We start from the raw sequence: 22778 nt of genomic DNA, 5'->3' as shown, positions 1-22778 counted from the left end.
GGTTGCCAAGGTCATGTGGGCGTGGCTGGCAGGGAGGGGCCTGCGGGGGGCTTATGTTTTGAGGGGCGTGGCTGGCGGGGTGGGCGTGGCCTACCGGGCGGGGATGGGCGTCCCGTCCCGGGCGCCCGCACTGTGCATCTGCACGTGAACGCCGCGGTCGGCTCCGCGGCCCCCTCCCGCGCCCCAGGCTCGGCCCAGCGTTCTTGGGGGAAGGGGCTAACCCGGGTGGAAACCCCGGTTCTGTTCGCAGGCTATCGCCCGCGAGGCCGGCGGGAGCTGCAGGTGTCGGTCCGGAGAAGCCGGCGGGGAGCGCGCGCTCCGGGGCCCCGGCGGCGGCGCCGCCCCTGCCCGCGGCTCCATGCTGCTGCCGTGGCTGGCGGGACTCGGGGCGGGGGCGCTCGTCCTGCGCCTGGTGCAGGGACTGCTGTTCCCCCACTTCTGGGACGACCTCCGGTTCCTGCTGAAGGTGGTCCGCCTCGGGGTCCGGCTGGAGCTGTACCGATGGCGCGGGGAGCCGGTCACCGTGCTGGACAGGTTCCTGAGCCGGGCCCGGGAGCAGCCCGGGAAGCCGTTCCTCGTGTTCGAGGGCGCCGTTCACACCTACCGGGACGTGGACCGGAGGAGCAGCCGCGTGGCCCACGCCTTCCTGCGCCGCTCCTCGCTGCGGAGGGGCGACACGGTGGCCCTGCTGATGAGCAACGAGCCCGACTTCGTGCACGTGTGGCTCGGGCTGGCCAAGCTGGGCTGCGCCGTGGCCTTCCTCAACTGCGGCCTCCGCGCCGGGCCGCTCCTGCACTGCGTGCGCGCCTGCGCGCCCGCCGCGCTCGTGGTGGGCGGAGGTAGAGTGCGCGCGGCGCAGGCGGGACGCGAACGGGGCCCGTCCGCCCTCCCGAGCTTTCTCCCCGTCGGGTTCCTATCTGATACTGTGGGCTGCGCGGTAAAGCGTGCTTGCCAGGGGCGCAGGATAGTGTTAAGGTTCTAGGGCAGTGGCGGTGCGCTTCCCGCCTCCCCCGTCACTCCCACCGCGGGGAAGAGATCCGCGCTGTCCACGGGGAGGGGGGGGAGAGGGGAGTCCCCCGATCCACGGGGGGAGAGGGGGCGGCACCGCTCCTTTCTTCCGGCCCCTGCACCCCTGGCCCCGCTGCACCCCTGCACCCCGCGCATAACAACTCCAAGAGACCCGAACCTGGCCAGTTCTAGGTTGCGGGAGCTCTAGCGGTGTGTTTTGCTTTTAGTAAGAAAGTTACCTTGACTTCATTTCAGATTAACTTCTGGCTTCCAGTCATCAGGCTCTCAAAGATGATTGCAAAAGGGACATGTTAATCTGAGGTGCACGACGTCCCAGTGGGCGCATTCCTGGCCAGACCCCAGGACTCTCTTTCTTCTCTTGCTCTCCTCCCGGGGGTTATTTTCATTCTTGCAGTTGAGCTTTATCCTTGCCTTTGGGAATAGCTTGGGGTTTGATGACAAGTATTGACACTGAACTATCAGTAAAAGTCTTCGGGTTAGTGGCCCAGTTAACCAAGAAACTAGACATATGGGCTGCTCCACAAAATGGAATTGCAGTAGGACAAACGACACTTTCTTTGGGTACAATCTGACTGGTTTAAAGCCCTTCTTCCATGAGAGGGGAAAGGGTATGAGGGAGACGATCCCTGGTAAGAATCTTTATAAAATAAGCACTTTAGATGAATAAATATATGCTGATATCTCTTAAGGAGTCTTAGATTAACAGAGAAGTATGGAAAAATAATGTATGTTTATACTCAATGATTTACAGCATAGAATTTTCCAAGAAATAACCTTTATTATATAATATTTGGATGGGACCAAAAATCAAGTTAGTGTTCAGGAAAGGAGTAGCCCCAGGCCTATTACCCTTTCTAGTTCTCTTTGTCCTTCATCTCAGCGCTGGGCTGATAAAGTGGAAAAAGTTTCCTGCCTGAAGCACTGATTTCATCTTAGTTAGGTCTACAGGAATGAAGGAGCCAGGAAGTGTCCCTTTTGCATCCTCTCCAAGGAGACTAATTACATGTTTACTGCAGTGCTGCATTAGCAATTAGTAAGGGGAACACGAGTCATACAGAATCTTGATACTGTAGTGTGGATGCAATAGGAAAAGTTATCAACTTTCCCAGTGCCCCAAGTATGAAATGATAGTTACAAACAGGTATCTAGAAATTATATACTAGTCTGCAATCTCCTACTGTGGATTTGAAAGTATTTTATTTCTTAATTTATTTTAAAGTATTTTAGGTTCTCTTTCATGATAAATAAACGCCTCTGTCTATACACACGCAGCAGCGTATACAGTTGTATACTGTTTTCATGAGCTGTTGCACTCAGACTGTGCGGTGCAAAGTCCTGGTTAAAAATCAAGCCCTTGTACTTCCCCAAATCACGTTTAGTCATGAAGGCAACTGCTTTTTAAAGATCAAAAGGAAAGGTTAGATGAAAAATAAAGATTTTTATGTTTGACAGAAAGTATTATGCATCGAGATACATAAAGGAACTATCTTTTACAGACTTATTCCTATGATACCCTCCATAGTTTCCAGGGAATTTCATAATTTATACATGCAGTGACGAAAATGGCCCGTGTTTGATATTTTGTTTCCATCTGAGGCTCAGTAGGTAAGACTTCTCTGACCAGAAAGAAACAATTGGTTTTATTATTTCAAAAGTGCACAAGATTAGATAGAGGATTGAATAGGATGTAGTGGCTTGAATCTATCCCATATCAATAAAAGAAGTATTCAATAAATCATAAAGAGACAATTTTTGAAAACAATTTTATATTGGATAATATACAGAATAGTTCTTAAATTTTAGGTAGTGGAGTTTGAAGTCCAATATACCTGAATGACAATAAAATCGCTATCATTTATTAAATTAGGTTATCAATTTTCCTAATCTCCAATTGTCTAAAAATTCCTCAATGATGATTTTCTAGGAGTGGACATAATCCATACTTGCTAGGTTTCATGATTATTAATCAACTAATGTTTATTTTTTAATGAAGCCAGCACATTATTCACACAAATTTGATTTCAGGGCTTGACATAAAATATTAATATCTCCTTTTTAATATGCATGTCTTTAGGATATTGTTTACTTAAGCATTAAGTGGAGTCTGGATCTCACAGGAGTATAAATGGGGTGGGGAGGGTGTGAAAGGGGGTGAAACTTTACATATACATATGGAAGTGAATCCTTTGTACAATTAACATATGCTTTAAAAAAAGAAAGAAATAGAACCATAAAGTTGGGTGTGATGGTGAATGCTCGTCTGTAACCCAAGCATTCAGGAGGCTGGGATAGGAGAATGGAAGGGGGGGATAGGAGCATGGAAGGGTGTGTGTGTGTGTGTGTGTGTGTGTGTGTGTGTGTGTGTGTACCAGTACCAGAGCTTGAACTCAGGGCTTCATCCTTCCACTTCTTGTTCACAACTACCACTTGAGCTATGTCTCCAGTAACATTTTACTGAAGATGGAGCTTACAGACTTTCCTGTTCAGTCTGGTTTTGAACCTTAATCCTTCAAGTTTTAGCCTCCTGAGTAGCTAGCTAGCATTACAGATAAGAGTCTTGGGCTGATCATTGCAAGTTCAAAGCTACCCTGTCTCAGAAAGAAAGAAAGAGGGAGAGAGAGAAAGGAAAGAAGGAAAGAGAGGGAAGGAGGGAGGGAGAGGGAGGGAAGGAAGGAAGGAGCAAGCAAGAAGGAAGAAGGAGGAAGGAAAGGAAGGAAGGAGAAAGGAAAGAAAGAAATTGCTGTGACTTTCAAGTTTCATTTGCCTATTTCTCTTCCTTTGCCTTCTAGATCTTCTCGGGAGTGTGGAAGAAGTCCTCCCCAGCATCCCCAAAGAAGTCAGTGTCTGGGGCCTGAAGGACTCTGTTCCTCCGGGCATGACTTCTCTCACACAGGAATTGCGCGAAGCCCCAGAGGACCCTGTGCCTCGCAGCTACCACATCACCTCAAACATCAAGTCTACTTGCCTTTACATTTTTACCTCTGGAACAACAGGTATGTTCCAATTCTTTTTCAAGCTTAAAAGGAGCACAACATATTTTCTGCCAGGTTAAACAATTGAGAACAGCCTGCGAGATGGAGGTTCTCAGACGCAGAGCATTCAAGTGTGGATGGAAAGTTTCTCTGGCTTGGCCAGAGTCTCATTTGGAAAGGTTTTCTTCATGTGCTGGAACAATGAGCACTTTCAACATCTGAAGAACTCCGCCCCGCCTCCTTCTGCAGCCCCTAATATCTGGCCAGCTTCTTTGGCAAGATTTTTGCTGGTTTCTCTGATTTTCAGATTTCTCATACCTGAAAGGAAGGTATTTTAATTTAATAATAATTTAAATAATTTGGAGAATTCCTAATCCTCCTGTATTAAAACAAATCTGTTAATCTACTTGGAAAAAAGTCCTCCTTATTCCTATGTAAAGTCTAGCCATGGCTATATTTTAAGCACATGTGGCCGGATTTTTTCCTAGAATGATTAGATCATATGATGAAACCAAAGGACTGAAGACATCCTGGGTTTGGAAGAAGATACAAAGTAACTAACCTTTCTTTTCTTTTGAGGGGTAAACAATAATAATAACAACAAAAGAATAATGAAACTGAAAATTCAAAAGACATGTTTTAACTTCAATTTTTATGAGAAACTGAACAATATTAATAGTAAGCTTAATGGGTTTGGTAATTAGTTTGAAGATGGTTGTGAATGTGATTTAGGTATATTACAATATGCTATTGCTAGTTTTTTGTGCATAGGTAATTTTGTAAAGAAAACAAATCCACAAGTAAAATTTAGTACTGGGGTTTGAGCTCAAGGCCTTGTGTTTGATTAGTTAGTGCTCTACCACTTAAGCCACACCTCTATCCCAGCATTTTGCTGGTAATTGGAGATTAAGTCTTTCAGACTTTTCTACCTGGAGTTAACCTCAAACTACTGTCTCCTAAGTAGCTACAAGGACAGGTGTGAGCTCTCAGTGCCTGGCTCCATAAGAAAAGCTCTTCCTACCTTTAACTCAAAGAAAAACATGCAATTCCTCGGTGTGATCTCTTTTAAATTAGAGAGTAGACTACATTTTAAGAATACAATTAGGGCTGGGAAGGTAGCTCAGTGGTAGAGTGCTTGCCTTGCATGCATGAGGCCCTGGGTTCAATTCCTCAGTACCACATAAACAGAAAAAGCCAGAAGTGGTGCTTGGCTCAAGTGGTAGAGCGCTAGCCTTGAGCTGAAGAGCTGAGGGACAGCACCCAAGCCCAGAGCTCAGGCCCCAGGACTGACAAAAATAATTAATTAAAATAAAAATACAATTAGAACAACTTTAATAGATGAACCGGACATGCTAATACGTGTTGAATTGTCAATATAAGTGTCTTTGGAAGACAGTATTTTTTTGTATGTTTGTGCTGGTCCTGGACTTAAACTCAGGACCTGGAAGTTGTCCCTGATCTTTCATGCTCAAGACTAGCATGCTATCACTTTGAGCCACGGCTTCATTTCCCATTTTTCGGTATTCCCATTTTTTTAAATTGGAACTAAGAATCTTACAGACAATCCTGCCTGGGCTGGCCTTGTACTTCAGTCCTCCAGTCTTGGCCTCCTGAGTAGCTAGGATTGCAAGCGTGAGCCACCAGCTCCCAGCCTGAGAATAAAAATTTTTAAATAATATTCTTTGAAAACTTTCAACAGAAGATACTTGGCTAGTTTGTCTTTACAGTTCTCATCTTGTCAAAAGTCAAAGTTCAATAAAACAGTCTTCAGTTCTCCACAACCAAGAGAATAGGCTGGAGTAGATCTAAAGCTATAGGGATTGATGCCTTTGGACAAAAACCAGAAAGCAAAAGTGTTACTAACTTTATTGGTATTAAAGTTACACAGCAAGCACAAAGTCAAAAAATTGTAACAGTTTCAGTCATTTTAGAGAAAAGTATCATACTCCCCCTCTTTTGCTTTTCCAGAGCAGCTGCATTACATATGATTAGCCTTTATGTTTTATATGCCTCTCCCATGAGTAACTTGCTAGATAGTTAGGTAGATACGTACTAAACATTATCTCCTGGCTTGCCACCACCAAAGACCAGGATTTTGTCTTTCATGGTCATCTGTTCTACCACTATGTTAAAGAGTTGCCCTGAGCCAAGACCTTCATTCTCTAGGAGATCCTTGACTGTAGGAAGGTTTGGAGGGTGTGGCAGGCGAGATACAATGATGTGGTGAAATCCAATTGCAAGGAACAGGAGGAATTTATTATGGAAGGATGGGAGGTGCAGAAAGTCAGCTGGTAAGTGGGTAGTGATGTGGTGGACTGTGGAACTCTGCCATTTTATAAGGCCCATGGGCATTATCACTCAGGTTGGCCCAGCATGCTATGGGGTTGGAGATGGGCTAGATTAGAGCAAACACTCTTTACCTACACGAGTCGTGGAGTTGACAATTTGGTTTATTTTAGTCAGCAACTATGAAGTATTCGCTTTTGGGTCACTGACATGAGGAGCAAAGGACTACATTATAATCACATTGGGAAGAATCTTCACTAACAAGTGGATTTGAAATGTTTATATTATGTAAAAATGGATGCCTGTATAGCAGTTCTATTAAAGAAATTTATGCTACTCACTTCTTCTTTAGGGGAGACACTTAACAAGACCCATTATGCATATAAACGGCATACTGAATTGAAACCCTTTTGTACAAGTACTTAAGGTTAATCAATATAAAAATAGAGTTCAATTGAAAGCAAAAAAAGAAGAAAACAATTTGCCTTTAGATACTGGAAAGGTAACGTGTATTTGTCAAGCCTGTTGTTTTTGGCCACCTCTTTACCAGCCATTCCTCCATTCTGTTTCAGTCTTACTGTCTTTCATTCCTTCAAGTCCTCACAGACTGATGTCTCTTTTCCTAGTCTTACACAAGAATGGCAGTTTGCAGAATTGTAAATTAGGGATTTGAAGGCATACTCTATTAGCCTTGGAGTTCCACTATACAGGCTAATAAATTCTTTGCCTTTCTGATTCGGTGTCCTTTATTCAAACTTTTCTTCTTCTTTTGTAACTTTTTAATCTTTCATGACTCTCTGGTAGTTTATCATACCATGATGACTGCTAATGGGCTGGTCTTATTTTTCTGGGAAATTTGCAAGCCTTTTCAGTCTAGAAACTCTTATCTTGCAATTCTAGGTACTTTGTAAGTTAAAAATACTGCATCTTTTCTTTGTTTTTGTTCTTTTGGCTTATTCCCTTCTTCTGTTACATTTGTTAGTTTGTTAATCCTTTCATCTTTAGTACTTCTATATTTTTAAAGACTTTTGAATTAAATTTGTCTTCCGACTCTGCATATTACTCTTTGGGGAGCATTGAAAAAAATATTTTTGGCACTTCATTGCCTTACATCTTTAAAAATAACAATACTTTTTTGAAAACTTTCTCTATCATGTCTGTTTTCTTTAATATCTTTTTATATCTTTTGGTGTATGTTGATCTCCATCTTTTATGCTGGAGAATTTTCTAAATAACAGATAATCTTTGTCAGTTTATGTTTAAGTGATGCTAAGGACCAGAGGAATGGCTCAAGTGATAAACCACTTAAGCAGTTATAAGCAGGAAAACATTGAGCAAAAGCATAAGGCCCTGAGTTCAAACCTCAGTACTGGCAAACAAAAAAGTGAAGCTCATTAAACATAAAGCAAACATAATTATGACTAGAAACCTTGTGTATCTAAGTGGAACTGACATACTACTTGATTTCATTACCCAGAATGTCTTTTGGGACACTAATAATGTCTTTTAGCTTTTACTTATGTGCTATTTGGGTTCCTCTGATAAGAAATTTGAAGAGCAAATTTTACAAAGAGAGGTAGAAGTGTATGTCAAGTATTTTTCCTTCTCTGTTTTTTTCAACCTTTGGTCTTCCTGATGTTTCTAGAAGTTAAATTTTTTTCTCCAGAGAATAAATACCAGGCCTACAACTAAGGTTGAGAAGGTAATCCATGACTCAATTGTTTCTTAAGCAGAACTTCCTATGAAGCTACTTGCTTATAGTTTCAGGTTTATCTTCTCCTGATCCCCATGTCTGGCTGGGCCGCTGCTGTTTTGTGATGGCAGAAGCTCTTCCTCCTGCCTTCACTTTCAGCGCCACCATCTTGAGGCAGCTGGACCACTCACCGTTCCTTTAGCTCAACTGTCTTCTCCAGCCCCTCTCGCTTTGTCTTGAAAGCCAGGTCCACGTACAGATGTAGCCTGTCCCTTCCAGTCCTGCCATTGCTAACTGCACTTAATGAAGCAGCCTGGAGGATCTTTAGGAATGGAGGCTTAGGCTGGCCAGAGCAGCCACTACGAACATAGAGGAAGAAAACAAGATCTCCGCCTGCCAGGCTGTGCCTGCTGGAGCCAGCGGCCAGTGCCATCCAATCTGTTTTGATTTCATCTTCCCCTTCTTCCGACAGCTTCCTTCTTTTCTCCAACCTTACACACAGACTCCCCAAATCCACCCCTGCCTCACGATTGTCATTCCTCTTGACTGCATCTACCCTTTCTCCTAACGTCCAACTCAATGGACATCTCCCTAGTCTTTCTTTCCTCCTGGGCCCCATCCCAATGACCTACTCAAACCAAGGGATATTTGGAAAATCTGAGTGTTAAGAAAGCATGACAGGCGGGGCGCCAGTGGCTCACACCTGTAATCCTAGCTACTCAGGAGCCTGAGATCTGAGGATCACAATTCAAAGCCAGGCCAGGCAGGAAAGTGTGAGACTCTTATCTCCAATAAACCACTAGAAAACCAGAAGTCGTGCTGTGGCTCAAGCAGTAGAGTGCTCGCCTTGACTGAAGAGCACAGGGACAGTGCCCAAGCCCAGAGTTCAAGCCCCTTGACCAACACACACACAAAAAAGAAAAGCAAGCAAGCATGACAGTTTAGAAGATGCAAGGACTCTAAAAACCATCAAGAGAAATATTTCTCTAAGTAATCTCCTCAAAGAATGAAATAAAAATTGAAAATGGGCCTTTATGACCATGTAAATTTGAGAATTCCCACTTATGCACATTTGGTATTTATACAAATACCAAAGTTTTTGGGCTGCTTTGCTGTTGGTATCTGTCATGAATTAATATGATTCCTAAGTACTTTAAGTAAAATACCTAAAATGCAGTTTTATTTATTCTTTCATTCTGTTCTTTCACATTTTAAACTCATTTAAACTTTTTCATTTGTTAGACATTTCTTCTTTTATAAAAACTCACGAGTACTTTTTACAGTCTATACTAAATTAGTGAAATGATTATCCACCTAAAAGTTCTAAATAAGAAAGGAAAATGTATCTAAAAAGTAATTAATGGTGCTTTAAATGGGTGAATAGCTAGATCTATCATTCTTTCCTTGATAAGCTTCCAAGGGAAAAGTTATTATTTTAAAAGATTACTCAGAGCTGAGGCCCAAGGGTGCTGTAGAGAATAGGGTAGAATCGTGTCAGGGAATGTCTTTGAAGCAGGAAAGGCATAAATATTTGCTGTTCTGTATGAAGTGTAGAAAGATATTGATTCTTAACAGCCAAGGTTCACCCAGTTCTCATTAGATATTTTTATATGTGATCTTGAAGAGGAAATTTGGAGATAATATCGATGTTTGAGCAACAACAAACTCTTTCAAGTTGTCAAATTCCAGCTATTGGGAACAGCTTCAGAGACTTACTTTAGAAATACTTATAGATTGATTTTACTTAGGAAAATAGGCAAGGCAATGCCCACTTCACATGTGCAATCCAATTGGAACTGGTTAACAGACACGGAGCACACAGTCTGCCATAAAGTATCAGGGCAGGCACAGAACAAAGTAGACTTGATGCTTGCTGATAAGAGCGTCTAGAAGTCACTTTCAACTGTGGTTCATAGCTTGTTTTCCTGCTGCAACCAAAAAGCCTTGGAAAACTTTGGCTTATAGCAATAAATATGTAGAACCTAGGGAGAGAATGATATCCTATTCTATGTAAGACTATGGTCCAGTTGTCTATAAAGTATAAGTATAAACATTTTGGTTATAGAAGACCATTTATATATTATAGAATATATATAGAGAGAGACAGAGACAGAGAGAATATATTATAGAACCAGAGAAACAGGCAGTAAGAAGCAGAGAAACTGGGCTATAAAACTGAGACATTAGACATGAGAGTATATTTTAACACAAGATTCTACTCCTGCACAAGCCAATAATAGTAGGATGTATCCAAAGTCTGGGAGACTTATTTTCAGGTTAAGCACTTGATTTCTAGAATAGGGAAATAAAGTCGGTTCCAGTGCATCAAATTCTCATGAGCCATTGGCTTTAGGAGCATCTCGCTGGACTGACTACTAAATGGGCTGAGTCAGTACATGGGATATTGACTAGGATAACACTTCAACAATTTTCTTTCTTTCTTTTTTGTGGGTCATGGGGCTTGAACTCTGGGCCTGGGCGCTGTCCCTCAGCTCTTCAGCTCAAGATGAGCGCTCTACCACTTGAGCCTCAGCACCACTTCCGGTTCTCTGGTGGTTCATTGGAGATAAGAGTCTCACAGACTTTCCTTCCTGGGCTGGCTTGGAACTGTGATCTTCAGGTCTCAGCCTCCTGAGTAGCTAGGAGTACAGGTGTGAGCCACCAGTGCCTTTCTTCAATATCAATTTTCTGCATCTCATGATTCATTATCCTTCTGTTTGCTCCTCTGGCATTGGTCTCAGGAAATCTTAATGATAACCCTTGTCACTATATAAAGCCAGGCAATTTCATTGATGAGACAGATTTGTTTGGTTTTGTTATACTTGGGATTGACCCCTAGGCCTTCTGCTCAGGAATGCTGAGCAGGTGAGGGAGATATACAATGGGAACTTCTGCACGGAGATATTCTAAAAATACTAGAATCCTTCCAGTCACAGAATATGATTGGAATATAGTTAAATCTAATACATAGTTCAAGAGATGATACTTGTCAATGTGACAGTAAGTTGTGTTCCACTGTAAGGAACTATCTGTTAAAATACATAAAACTACTAACATTTAACCATAAACATGCCAATGTCAGGTTAGTCAAATTATCTAATTAAGACTTGGATTTGTGGCATTGATACTATAAATGCAGAAGACTTTATGACAATATGAAAAAGATATCTGGTCTACAATATGCTAAGTAGCATCATCAAGATGCAAATTCTTTTTTTTGGGGGGGGGATGGTCCAGTCATGGGGCCTGAACTCTGGGCCTGGGCACTGTCCCTCAGCTCTTCAGCTCAAGATAAGCACTCTACCACTTGAACCACAGTGCCACTTCTGGCTTTTTTTTCTGCTTATGTGGTGCTAAGGAATCGAACCCAGGGCCTCATGCATGCAAGGCAAGCACTCTACCACTAAGCCACCTTCCCAGCCCAAGATGCAAATTCTTTCTATATTAATTACAACTGTAAATCATTATTAAAAGTAAGTTGTGTGTGGAAGAGTAGATGGAAGAGGGAAAACTGTGCTTGGCTCAGAAACACATGGAACAATTTCAACGTTGTGTCGTATGATCCTATTTTCAGTAATGATTGTATTTTAGGACATATTAACAAGACAAAAAGAATGGCTCACAATGGAGAGTCTTACTTGGGGCTGGACTTGTTTTCTGGAAAACTTATTTCCAATATAACTGAGATTTGCATTGTGATTGATGTCACTGGCTAGTGAACACTTTCACTTTTGAGATATTTATAGCATGTATGGCCCTTTAAAATTATGTTATTCCAAATTTTTAGTTTGATCTTTCCGGGTAGATCTAAGATTATAAAACTTAATTCCAGCAATTGTCATTTGCATGGCTGTTTTTCTTATTTTTATTGTAAAGATGATCTACAGGGGGTTTACCATTGCATACATCGAGTAATGAGTTCATTTCTTTTTGAACAGTGTTACCCCCTCCCTCATTTTCTCCCAGTCTTTCCCCTCCTACCTCCCCTCTGTCTAGTGAGTGTCTCTGCTGAATCAGTTCACCTGTGTCCCACGGTGTCTGTGCTTGCCCTTCAACTCCCCAATTCAGATAAACTTACATCCAAGACAAAAGGTACAGAAATCAGTAACAGTGACAGAAGAGGGGGAAAAAAGAACACTAAAGGAAAAACAAAGAACCACAAACAGTACAATTAAAAAACCCTCTTGTTTCCATTTCTTGCGGTTCATTTTGATACGCATCATTTTATATGATCATATGCTTTTCTTTTTAAAAAGCCCCTAGCATGATGTAGGTTGTGTCAACTGCTTATGTAATTGATAGTGGCATAGCTGTTCTTTCTGCTTCCCATACACACATTTATGGCATAAAATAACAACTATGTTTTAGAGGAATGATGAATATTCTGAGTCAAGTATGAGTGACTGTGGCCTGGAAACAGATTCAAGGTACCATGAATGGCATGAGGAGATTATGTGAAATTTTGTAGCCACAAAACAAGACAGGTCATAAATGACTACCTGAACAAATATGTAGGAAATAGGTAGGAGACTACGTGGGGAGATCTTTCCTGTAGGTTTTAGGTATTGTCATACAGCTTTCTTAATTATACATCAGGTTGATGGAGGCCACAGGTTTGCTGAGCTTAACCATATATTCCAAGTTTTGCCTCATAGTCATGAGAATGTTAGCTTAGATTACATGGCTAAAATAAAGCACTGTTTTTCTAAAGCTTCTGATAGCCCAAGATAATTTTGTCTCTCTATGTACAACCTTCAATTTCTCCATAATCACACCAGTTTAGTAGGCCTAGGTCAAACAGTTTTCAGGGTCTTTAATGGAGATATCACTTCTTCAGAAAGCCTTAGCTTCACATTGTTGTTATTGTTGTTGTTGTTGGTGGTGGTGGTGGGGATGGGGGTGTGTATGTGTATACCTTTTCTTTTCTTGCCCTCCAGGTCTACCAAAAGCAGCTGTGATTACTCAGTTGCAGGCGATAAAGGCTTCAGCTGGACTGTGGGCTTTCGGTTGTACATCTGAGGACATTGTGTATATAACCCTGCCTCTCTATCATAGTTCAGGGGCTCTTCTAGGAATAAGTGGTTGTGTTGAGTTGGGTAAGTTCTTCTTTTCTTTTTGTTAAGTTTTACTTTGTGTACTCATTTATAATTAGAATCTGTGTTCGTCAACCTTCAAAACTACCAGCAGTTTTGTGAATGTGAGCATTGCATAATTATACCACAGTATTTACAGAAGGGAAGTAATCATGATATAGTGAAGTAAAAAAAGAATGAATGAATGCTGAGAGTTAGTCATTTGTTTGGAACAAATTCATTGTCTAATGATCTGTATGTTTACATGGAAATACAGGAAGGAAGAAAAATGTTTCTAAGAAAAGGAAATGAATTTTTTACTTTTAGAGAGGCGACATTTTTAATTTTTCAAATCATTTTTTTCATGAAATCCATTTAAATGGGAGATGATGAGATGTTTTTGATAAATGTATATTCAGTACATAATGTTTATATTTCATGAAACATATCTATCCCCTCAAACATTTAGCATTTCTTTATGGTCAAAATCCTCTTTTCAACTATTTTGAAATTTACATGATTATTATCTGAGTAATAAATAGCAAAGATCTTCTTGTCTGTTCGATTGTAATTTACACCTGTTGATCAACACTCCCCTCTTTATCCCTCCATCCTGCTGATTAGAAGTAATAACATTTAGCGTGAATAAAATACAACAGAAATAGTACCTACGTAGTGTTCATTTATGTTTGTTTACAGTGGTAGAGCCAGTGCTTCGCAATATTATTTTCACTATCTTGTTAGCATCTCTTAGTTGTTGGGGGATTCATTGTGACATTTCTAAACATACACACCACATATCCCATCAGCCCCAACCCTCTCCTACTGTCTCCCTTTCCTACCCCACTTCTTAAAACAGTCTGTCTTGATGGCTTCGTTGCTCTATTTTCACTTATACATTGAAAGTGTTTTGGCCACAATTCAGCTTCGTTACCCTCTCTCTGTGTCCTCTCCCTCTTGCAAGGAACTCTACTACTTGTAAATCTTCTCCTTATTTTGGCTCTTGCTTTCATCCCATGTATTGCAAAAGGTAATGTTTGCTGTGAAAGGATGGCTCTATGGCAGAAATATTTTTTAAGTTATTGGGCAATAAAACCTACATTTTTAAGAAAGCGTGGTCTAAACATAAGTTGATGATAAGTTATAAAAGCTCAGGAAGTGAGCAAACATGTTTAGACAAGAGCAACATGGTTTGGATTTCATGTTAACTCATCCCATGAGGTTTTCCCTTAGTTCCTGTTTTTGCCTTTTCTCATAGGTGCCACTTGTGTGTTAAAGAAGAAGTTCTCAGCAAGCCAGTTCTGGCTTGACTGCAAGAAGTATAACGTGACTGTGTTTCAGTATATTGGAGAACTTTGCCGCTACCTTTGCAAGCAACCTAAGGTAAGAGGATTCTGCAAGAACTGAAACCATTTATTTCTTACATTCCATATTCTTCCAGAACAATTTAGCTGAGATACAAAGATGTCTGTTATACACCAAGGACAAATAAGTAGAAAACAATCACAGAAAATACAGAGAGGGGTCTCCAGGAAAGTGCTAGTAATATGGTTTGTTCTATCCTAGCAGGGCAGAGCAATCCATTTCAATCTGGGTCTAATCAGATTTTCTATTGTGAAATCAGATGCACATTGTGTTTACATAAATCAACCATTCCAAGTTTAAAGTAATCTTTCTAAAAACAACTTATAGCACTGGTTATTTTTCGTTTACATAAACGATTGCATTAGAATATCTTTTTGTTCTAGTTTAAGAAGAAATTTAGCTTCGAGTTATTCTTGTTTTCCCACTTAGAGTGCTCAGTCATTTGATCGATTGCCACAACCCAGGAAATAGGTAAGCAAAGAGTTTCAAGAGCCTGTAGTTTATGGGTTTGTTTGCTTTCTTTTTGCCTTCAGCAGCTATTTTCCTTTCTCTGGTCTTGTATCTTCTTAAATGCTTATTTTTTTCTGCATTCTGATTTCATAAACATTCTTGAAGTTGCAAAGAAGTTAATCAGGTCAATGTCAGCCCCTTCATAAATGGCAAAGAAGTTAATCAGAGCAATGTCAGCCCCTTCATAAATGTCGGTCTAGGATGTCATCCCATGGGGACTGAGCAGCAGACTTCTGGCTGTTCAGACTTCATGGAACAACCAACAATTCTAATCACGTAACCTCATTTATTTTCTGTTCTAGCTTCCAGTGTGTTCTTTGGTAATTATCTGGACTAAGTTAATTTTCTAAATTAATTTTCTAAATTAACTTAGTATCTTTAACATTAGTTGAGGACTAAGTTAATTTTCTAAATTAACTTAGTTAATTTACTAAGTTAATTAACTAAGTTAATTAGTCCTCAACTAATGTTAAAGATACTTTTAATGAGGTTCCATGATGATAAATAGCACAGGACACAGTAGGTGCTACCTGACGATCTCATACAGCCCTTAACCCTGAACAGTATCATAAGCTTTTCTTGAAGAATTGTTCACTCAGTTATATAATAAGAAATGGGTGAATACATATACTTTTTCCCCTAAACTTCTGTCACTTTAATAATGCTGTGGTCAGTCTTCATGCAATATGGCCAGTAGGAGGTCTCAAAAGAGAAAGGAAACAGTAGGTAATATATATTCTTTGCAACTTTTTAATGGTGCATTTCAGGATTGCTCCTCAAAGTAGTTGGAGCCATTTAGAATATGGGAATGTGCTCATTGACAGTGCTTTGTCGGTACAGGGTGCTGTAATAAATGACAGCCTTTTGCCTATGATCCAAAGAAAGAGGAAGCCCACAATGTCTCCTGAAAAGTCTCTAAGAAACAGAAAGTAGGGGACAAGCAGTCCAATGTCCCAGACTCACCCTTTCAAATATTAGGAATGGAATCCAATTTGCTTAGGTTTCTCAATTATGTTTTATTTGAACAACAAAAGCAAAGCCTAAACTGTTCTCCTTTGTGGTTGTGTGCTGGAGTCCTGGAGATTAAATTTAGGGCTTTCCCTTGTAAAGCAGGTGCTCTACCACTTGAGCCATTTGGATGGGCCCCATGCTAGTTTCTTTGAAGTTTGTTGTACAAATAGGTTTGCGTGCTTTTGCCCAGACTGTGGTCCTTCTATCTCTTCTTCTTTAATAGTTGGGATTCAGTTTTCTTCTTTCTTAAATTAGGGAAATGTTCATTTAATTATAACTTCACAGACTAGAAGCATACATGTATTAATTTTCTCTGCTCATATTATTGGAAAAGTAGGATGATTTTCTAGCTGTATTAGTCTTTAAAGTCCATCTGCTGAGTCTTTTAACTCATTTATCTTATTTATTTTTAACTTATTTATCTCATCTATCTTACTCACTTGTTTAACTCATTTATTTTAACTTATTTATCTCATTTATTTTAACTCATTAACTCATTTATTATATCTGTTTGGACTCTCACTTCACAAAATAAAGCTACTAGTCATTTATCATATTGGCTTCCCTTTGAATTTTTTAATGAAATGCAACACTTTTTGTTCCTATTTGGGTTTATCTCACACCAATTTGGGGAAAATATATAGCTACAAGGAACTTAAGAGAATTAAGATCTGAAAATAGAATTCTTGAATGCCTTTTAAATTAATTTTAATGTCCATTTTTTTTATTCTTCCTAAACCTCCTTGAAGAAAAGACAATGTTTATGACATAATCTCTATATCTTTAATTTACCTGAATGTAATGAGAATGACAAAGAGCTTTTCCCAATATAGCTTTTCCCAAAGGAAAACTTGACAATTTTTTTAAGCAGAGAAACATTACTTTACCTAATATCCTTTTGTTGATTTACACGGAATGAATATAAGCAGCTCTTGGCATTGGAGCGCAGGAAAAGAAGCAAGTCATATGTTAGGACATACCCATTCAAGGTGAACTTGCTTTTGTGCTACCTCATAGTCTTTTCCATAGCCTTCTCTTGGAGGGAAAACCCAGTGTCTGCTGTGTAGCCAGCTCAACCATGGATTCAGGAAGGGCCAAAGAATGAGTAAGTCACACAGCCTCACCTCAACCAGATGATCTCAGAAACCATGGTATGAAGCTCTCTGTGCACCCATTTAGAAGAAACTTTTTCCCTGCACAGTGGCTCACAGCTGTAAACTTAGCTACTCAAGAAGAAGGGTAAGATCACAATTCAAAGCAATTGCTTTGGGAAAGAAATCTCCATTTGTAGCACGTGGTCCATAAATAACAGCTCCTCTAACAATTACATCTGGGTAATGGGGAGTGTGAGTTCAGCATGGTCTCTTATGGCCTGGGCACAGACTCTCACAGGTCTTCTTAGACCATTACTTATACCTTTAATTGTCCTGCTGAACTAATGACAGGATGCCCAAACTCAGGTTTCAGGTGCAACAAAGGCTTTTAGTGGTAACTGGAACCCATGCTGTCTGAGACTTAAAAAGCCTTTCCTTTAAAATAATCTCCCATCCTATTCTTCAAGAGGTCCTACCCTCTCCCCCCACCAATCTTTCCTGTTCAGAACAAGAGAGGCCCGTGTGTGTATGTGTGTGTGTGTGTGTGTGTGTGTGTGTGTGTGTGTGTGTGTGTGTGTGTGTGTTGGTTATATTCAGGGCCTCAAGCTCTTGTAGGCTTTTTGTTCACAATAGCGTGCTCTACCATTTGGGCCACACTTAAAAAGTCCAGCTTTTTTTGCTGCTTAATCTCAAGGACTTTCCTTCCCTGATTGGTTCAAACCATGATTCTCAGACCTCAATGTCCTAGGCTCCTTGGCTAGAGTTACAGTTGAGAGCCAAGGGCACTGGTTATCAGCATTCTCTGCCATCCTGTTTTGTTTGCTGTTTCTTTTGCCCATTCTGTAATACTTGACTTGGTACCTAGATGGTTTCTGTGTACAGTATTGTTTGCAGAGAAAGCCAGCTGATGGAAGGCAATTTCTTACTGGATACACAGGGATACCCGTGGGACAAGTTGGCGTGTATAGGTTTTAGGAAAAGAAGTGTTGAAACTCAAGATGGATGGATTTGAACTCTAACATACGTTGTTATGTTTTAGAAATGCTTTTTTGGAATGAGATCATTTGGGCATTAAATTGCCAGCTATACAAAGCTGAAGGCAGATGTGGTTTGCTGGTTTTCCCACTATGAATTTATGCTTTTACTGGCTTTCCCTTTCCATGTGCCAGCAAACCTTCTCAATTGGAAACAAAATTACCTGAATTTAGACAGAAACTCTCACTTCTCCTAGGCATCTAAGGAGGCTAATCAGCCTGAGTGGAGCCTGTGTTCTAGAAGAAAGAAACTTTGTTTCCAGGAGGCCATTGTTGACCAGGGAGGTGGTGATTTCCTTTCAACCCCCAGATGACAGCTCAGCAAAGAGTCTGTCAAGAAGCCAGAGCCTTGGTTAAAGTCAGTGCCTCTTCTTTTTGAGGGTTGTCATGTCAATCTGGTTGGAGAGCCAGCAGGAAGGAAATACCTACTGCAATCCAGGACCTTGGGGTTTCTCTTTACTCGTTCAGCAAATTCTCTTTTAAAGGGATTTAAAGGGTATGTATTGAGATATGATTCTTCTCTCTCTCTCTCTCTCTGTCTTTCTCTTCATCTCCCTTTCCCTCCCTCTCCATCTCTCCTTCCTTCACTTCTCTTCCAACTTCCCTCCCTTCCTCCTTCCCTCCGTCCTCTCTCTCCCTCTTCCTCCTTCCTCTTTCTCCCTCTCCCTTCCTCCTCCTCTCTCTCTCTCTCTCTCTCTCTCTCTTTCTCTCTGAACATATGTATTGGGAAGTAATTTACTCTCTCCCCCTTCCTGCCTCCTTCTCTACCTCCCCTCTGGTGGGGGGGGGTCATACATGTAAGCATGGAACAGAAAAATTATAAAGGATTCTGCATAGTTTTCAGATTGATTATGTAAAGTGTAAAATAACAGTATTAGAAGCTGGTTGGATGGTTTCCTATAACTGCAATCATGGGAACCATCTTAAATACAATAACTGTGTACTTTTGAGTCATTTTAGAGCTGGTTTACTCCCTGCCCCCCCACATACACACACACACACACACACACACACACACACACACACACACACACACACATTACACGCACTCCACTTAGTGCCAGGCTCTACATAATAGGCACCACTCTGGCCACTAATCCTCAGCAGTGAGAGAAACCTCAGAGGTCTTTGCAAACCATTAGTTTGTGTTTTGAACTAAATGGCAAAGGAATGGCCAGGCACCAGGCCTTTGCCTCCTGAACGCATGTTTTAATGTTAAAATCCTGTTTAGTGTACGATCTCCCTTCCTTCCTTCCTCCTACCTCCTCTCCCCCCTTCTCCTCCCTCTTGTAAGGTCTCACTTTTTTATTTACTCTGTTTCTGTCTTTGCTTTCGCTCTTGGTGAGGAATTCGTTTTCTTTCACTTCTTCTATCTTTGCTGCCCATGTTCTAGTTCTGTGTGTGTGTGTGTGTGTGTGTGTGTGTGTGTGTGCTTCCGTGTCTTTCCTTTGTGTAGATGCATGCATCGTTATTCTGAATTCATTCATTCATTTAATTGTGTTCATGGTCATTTCCAACATAGCTTAGACAATACCTCATGTTAAGTAGCAAGTTCATTTTAGGAAGAATAAAACAGAAAAGAAATTTATTTTCAAGAAGGCTTGGTGGAGACATAGAGAAGAATTTTCTACATGGATAATACCATGTGTTATCCATTGGGGGTGATGTTGACACTTGTTTCACAGCTTCTCCAAGCCAACTCCTTCAAAGCCAAACACAAGTTCTACTTCCCAGTGTCTTGAAATCCCAGGGTGACTTTTCAAGACCTTTCTTGCATCTGTCATTCCTTTGACTCTACTGTTCTCTTCTGTAATGGATACTTTAACTCTTCACAAATGAAGCCAACCCCTAGGCCCCTCCCACTGTCTCAGGGAGATAGAGTCCTTTCAAAGGGGGACTTATTAATCAAAAGTACCTAGGACTTGGGACTCTAGAGAATCTTAATGAACTATTATTATATACACTATCAACTGATGGGACAATTAACCAGATGTTACCTAACTAGTGTTAATATGGAGAGGTATGTAGGCTTTATGGATCATGTGGGACAGAGCTCAGCCCCAGGATAATAAATATTATGGGCTCTTTTGGGTTGAGCGTATCTCACCAGGACTTGATTCTACCTGGGTATCTCCAAAACAGCCAATATTATTTTCAAATAAACAGACATGGCTACTTTTAATTGTTTATTTGTAAATAAGGGCAAAGGAGGTGTACTGGAGGTGGTGCCTGTAGGCTGTGGTGTGCAAAGACAGAGAGACTAGATTATGGTGATCACTAGGTCAAGGTGGCGGCTGGATCGTGGGGTGTCGGTGACCACTAGATCACAGCAGCTCTTTCTAAAACAGAGGATGCCTTATCTACCACTTCATGGAACCAGAGCAGTTCTGACCTGATCCCTACTGCCTGCGCCTACAGGCATATTGGCTATTGTTTACATGGCATGGAGCTAGCCTTGGATTTTTACTAGTATTTTTCTGTATAAAACCCTAGCACTAAAAAAAAAAAAAATGTAGGAACCAGGTGCCAGTGGCTCATGCCTGTCATCCTAGCTATTCAGAAGGCCATGCTCTGAAGATCATGGTTCCAAGCCAGCCTGGCCAGGAAAGTCCATGTGACTTTTGTCTCCATCTATCAAAAAAAAAAAAAAAAAGCTTGAAGTATAGTTCAAGTGGTAGAACACAGCCTTGAGACAAAAAGCTGGGAGACAGTGCCCAGTTCCTGACTTCAAGCTCAGAACCAGCATTAAAAAAAAGAGAGAAAAAAAATCTTAGGATTTGTTTTGTTTGAAGAGAGCAGTATTTTATGACACAACTCTTGGATGCTTTTCAGGTCAGGGATGAGTTTTAGCAAGTATCAATATGTATGAAATATGTTGGCAGAAACCACTGGAAAGATAGTTTCTAAAACAAATTCTATAAATTTGCATTTGTATATGCTGTAGTTATATAAGATTAATAGATAAGACAATCATCCTAATGATTCAATTGCAATAGAAGGTTAACTCATTAAAACTAGGATCAAGACTTTTTCCATGAATATCACATGTGCTTCTCTAGCTCTCTAGATAGCTTTAATCTCTTGTCTTATCCTTTAAGAGAAAACCCAGATTATGCTTGAGGAGTATGAGCAAAGATGAACTGACTCATAGATTCTGCGTGTGAACATAAAGTATGTTTTGATGCTGAAAGACACACATGAAAGAAAAAATGTATAATACAGAAAAAATTAAAAGTTAAAAATTATCTCACCATACTAATATTATCACTATTTTAATTACCTGGATATATAGATCGCAAATTACAATTGTACATCATGCAAATACAAAGTATTTTCTGGATATTCTCAACTATTGACAATTATTCTTCAAACACAATTTTCTATGATTATATGATTCTCACATAACAATAGTACAATTTATTTTCTCATCCTCTGTTTTATGATTGTCACAATTTTAATTATTCACCATTATAAATAATGCTAAGCTAATGTCTTGTCTATGGATCTTTACATTTCATGTGGGATAATTTCCTGGAAAAAAACAGAGTTATAAGTAACTTCATAACTTTATTACCTGTTTAAAATATGCATTCTAATTCTTATTGGAGAGTTGGCTACCTTCTCAACAAAGACTATGAATTTTCCTTCAAAATTTCAATCTACTAAGAAAGTATGATATATTTTGTAGATTTGATTGACTTTAATTTCTAAGAAGGTGAATGCCATTTTATATTCTAATTACATTTTGTTTTAATTATTAAGAGTACTACTTTTGCCGGGCCCTGGTAGCCCACGCCTGTAATCCTAGCTACTCAGGAGGCTGAGATATGAGGATCAAGGTTCAAAGCCAGCCCGGGCAGGAGAGAACGTGAGACTCCTATCTCCAATAAACCACCAGAAAACCGGAAGTGGTGCTGTAGCTCAAGTGGTAGAGCGCTCACCTTGAGCTGAAGAGCTGAGGGACAGCGCCCAGGCCCAGAGTTCAAGCCCCACGACTGACAAAAAAAAAAAAGAGTACTACTTTTGATTTTACATTTAAGTCTATTCAGCATTCACTTCATAATTAAATATTATTCTGCTCTTGTTAATAGTTTATTAAAATACTTTCTAACCCATAAGCAACAGTAATAATAATGATTCAAACATTAACTTCTTTCATTTTGTCTCATATATAATGAGTTTAGATTTCATGAAAACTTAATTTTAACTACATTTATTCAGATTTGAAAATGGAAGGCCTGATGAGGGAAGAGATGACACTGTCCAAAAAAATGTTTTTATCTGACTTACGTAACTATAACCCCTCTGTACATCACCTTTGTGATAACAATAAATACATAAATAAATAAAATTATTTCCAGTGGTTCTGAATGGGAAAAAAGGGCAAAGGAGAACAAAGGCGTGTTAGGTAGCCCTCAAAACCCTCCCCCACTGATGGTTAACAACAAAACTCTTCATTTGTACTAAAAAAAAAAAAAAGAAATAGAGGGCCTAAAAATTAAAATAAAAGCCTAAAAAATTAAAACACCTTCAAGTTGACTTAGATTTATAGGAGCACAAAATACTGAGACAATTCCTTAAATCTTTTTTTGAAAGATGACAGAGAATCTAAATATAAGCATCTCTGAAAGGATAAAACATTGTGATTTATATCACACAATTTCACAGATTACTGATATAATTAGTGAAAGTTATCAATAATATTAGTAATC

The 22778-nt window shown here is 40.1% G+C and overlaps 1 protein-coding gene across 1 annotated transcript in view; it reads left to right on the top strand.

The window, feature by feature from the left end:
* Positions 1–358: 358 nt before the first annotated feature.
* Positions 359–22778, top strand: part of Slc27a6 (solute carrier family 27 (fatty acid transporter), member 6) — a 36188-nt gene continuing 13768 nt past the window's right edge. Inside the window, exons 1-4 of the mRNA XM_013015608.1 lie at positions 359–839; positions 3819–4022; positions 12918–13076; positions 14311–14435. Coding sequence (XP_012871062.1) covers positions 359–839; positions 3819–4022; positions 12918–13076; positions 14311–14435 — 969 coding nt within the window. The remainder of the gene's footprint in view (positions 840–3818; positions 4023–12917; positions 13077–14310; positions 14436–22778) is intronic.

The sequence above is a fragment of the Dipodomys ordii genome, unplaced genomic scaffold (genome assembly GCF_000151885.1).
Source record: "Dipodomys ordii isolate 6190 unplaced genomic scaffold, Dord_2.0 Scaffold27, whole genome shotgun sequence".
Lineage (NCBI taxonomy): Eukaryota > Metazoa > Chordata > Mammalia > Rodentia > Heteromyidae > Dipodomys > Dipodomys ordii.
Note: the sequence above shows the minus strand (reverse complement) of the source record. Positions and strands in the feature narration are given on the sequence as shown.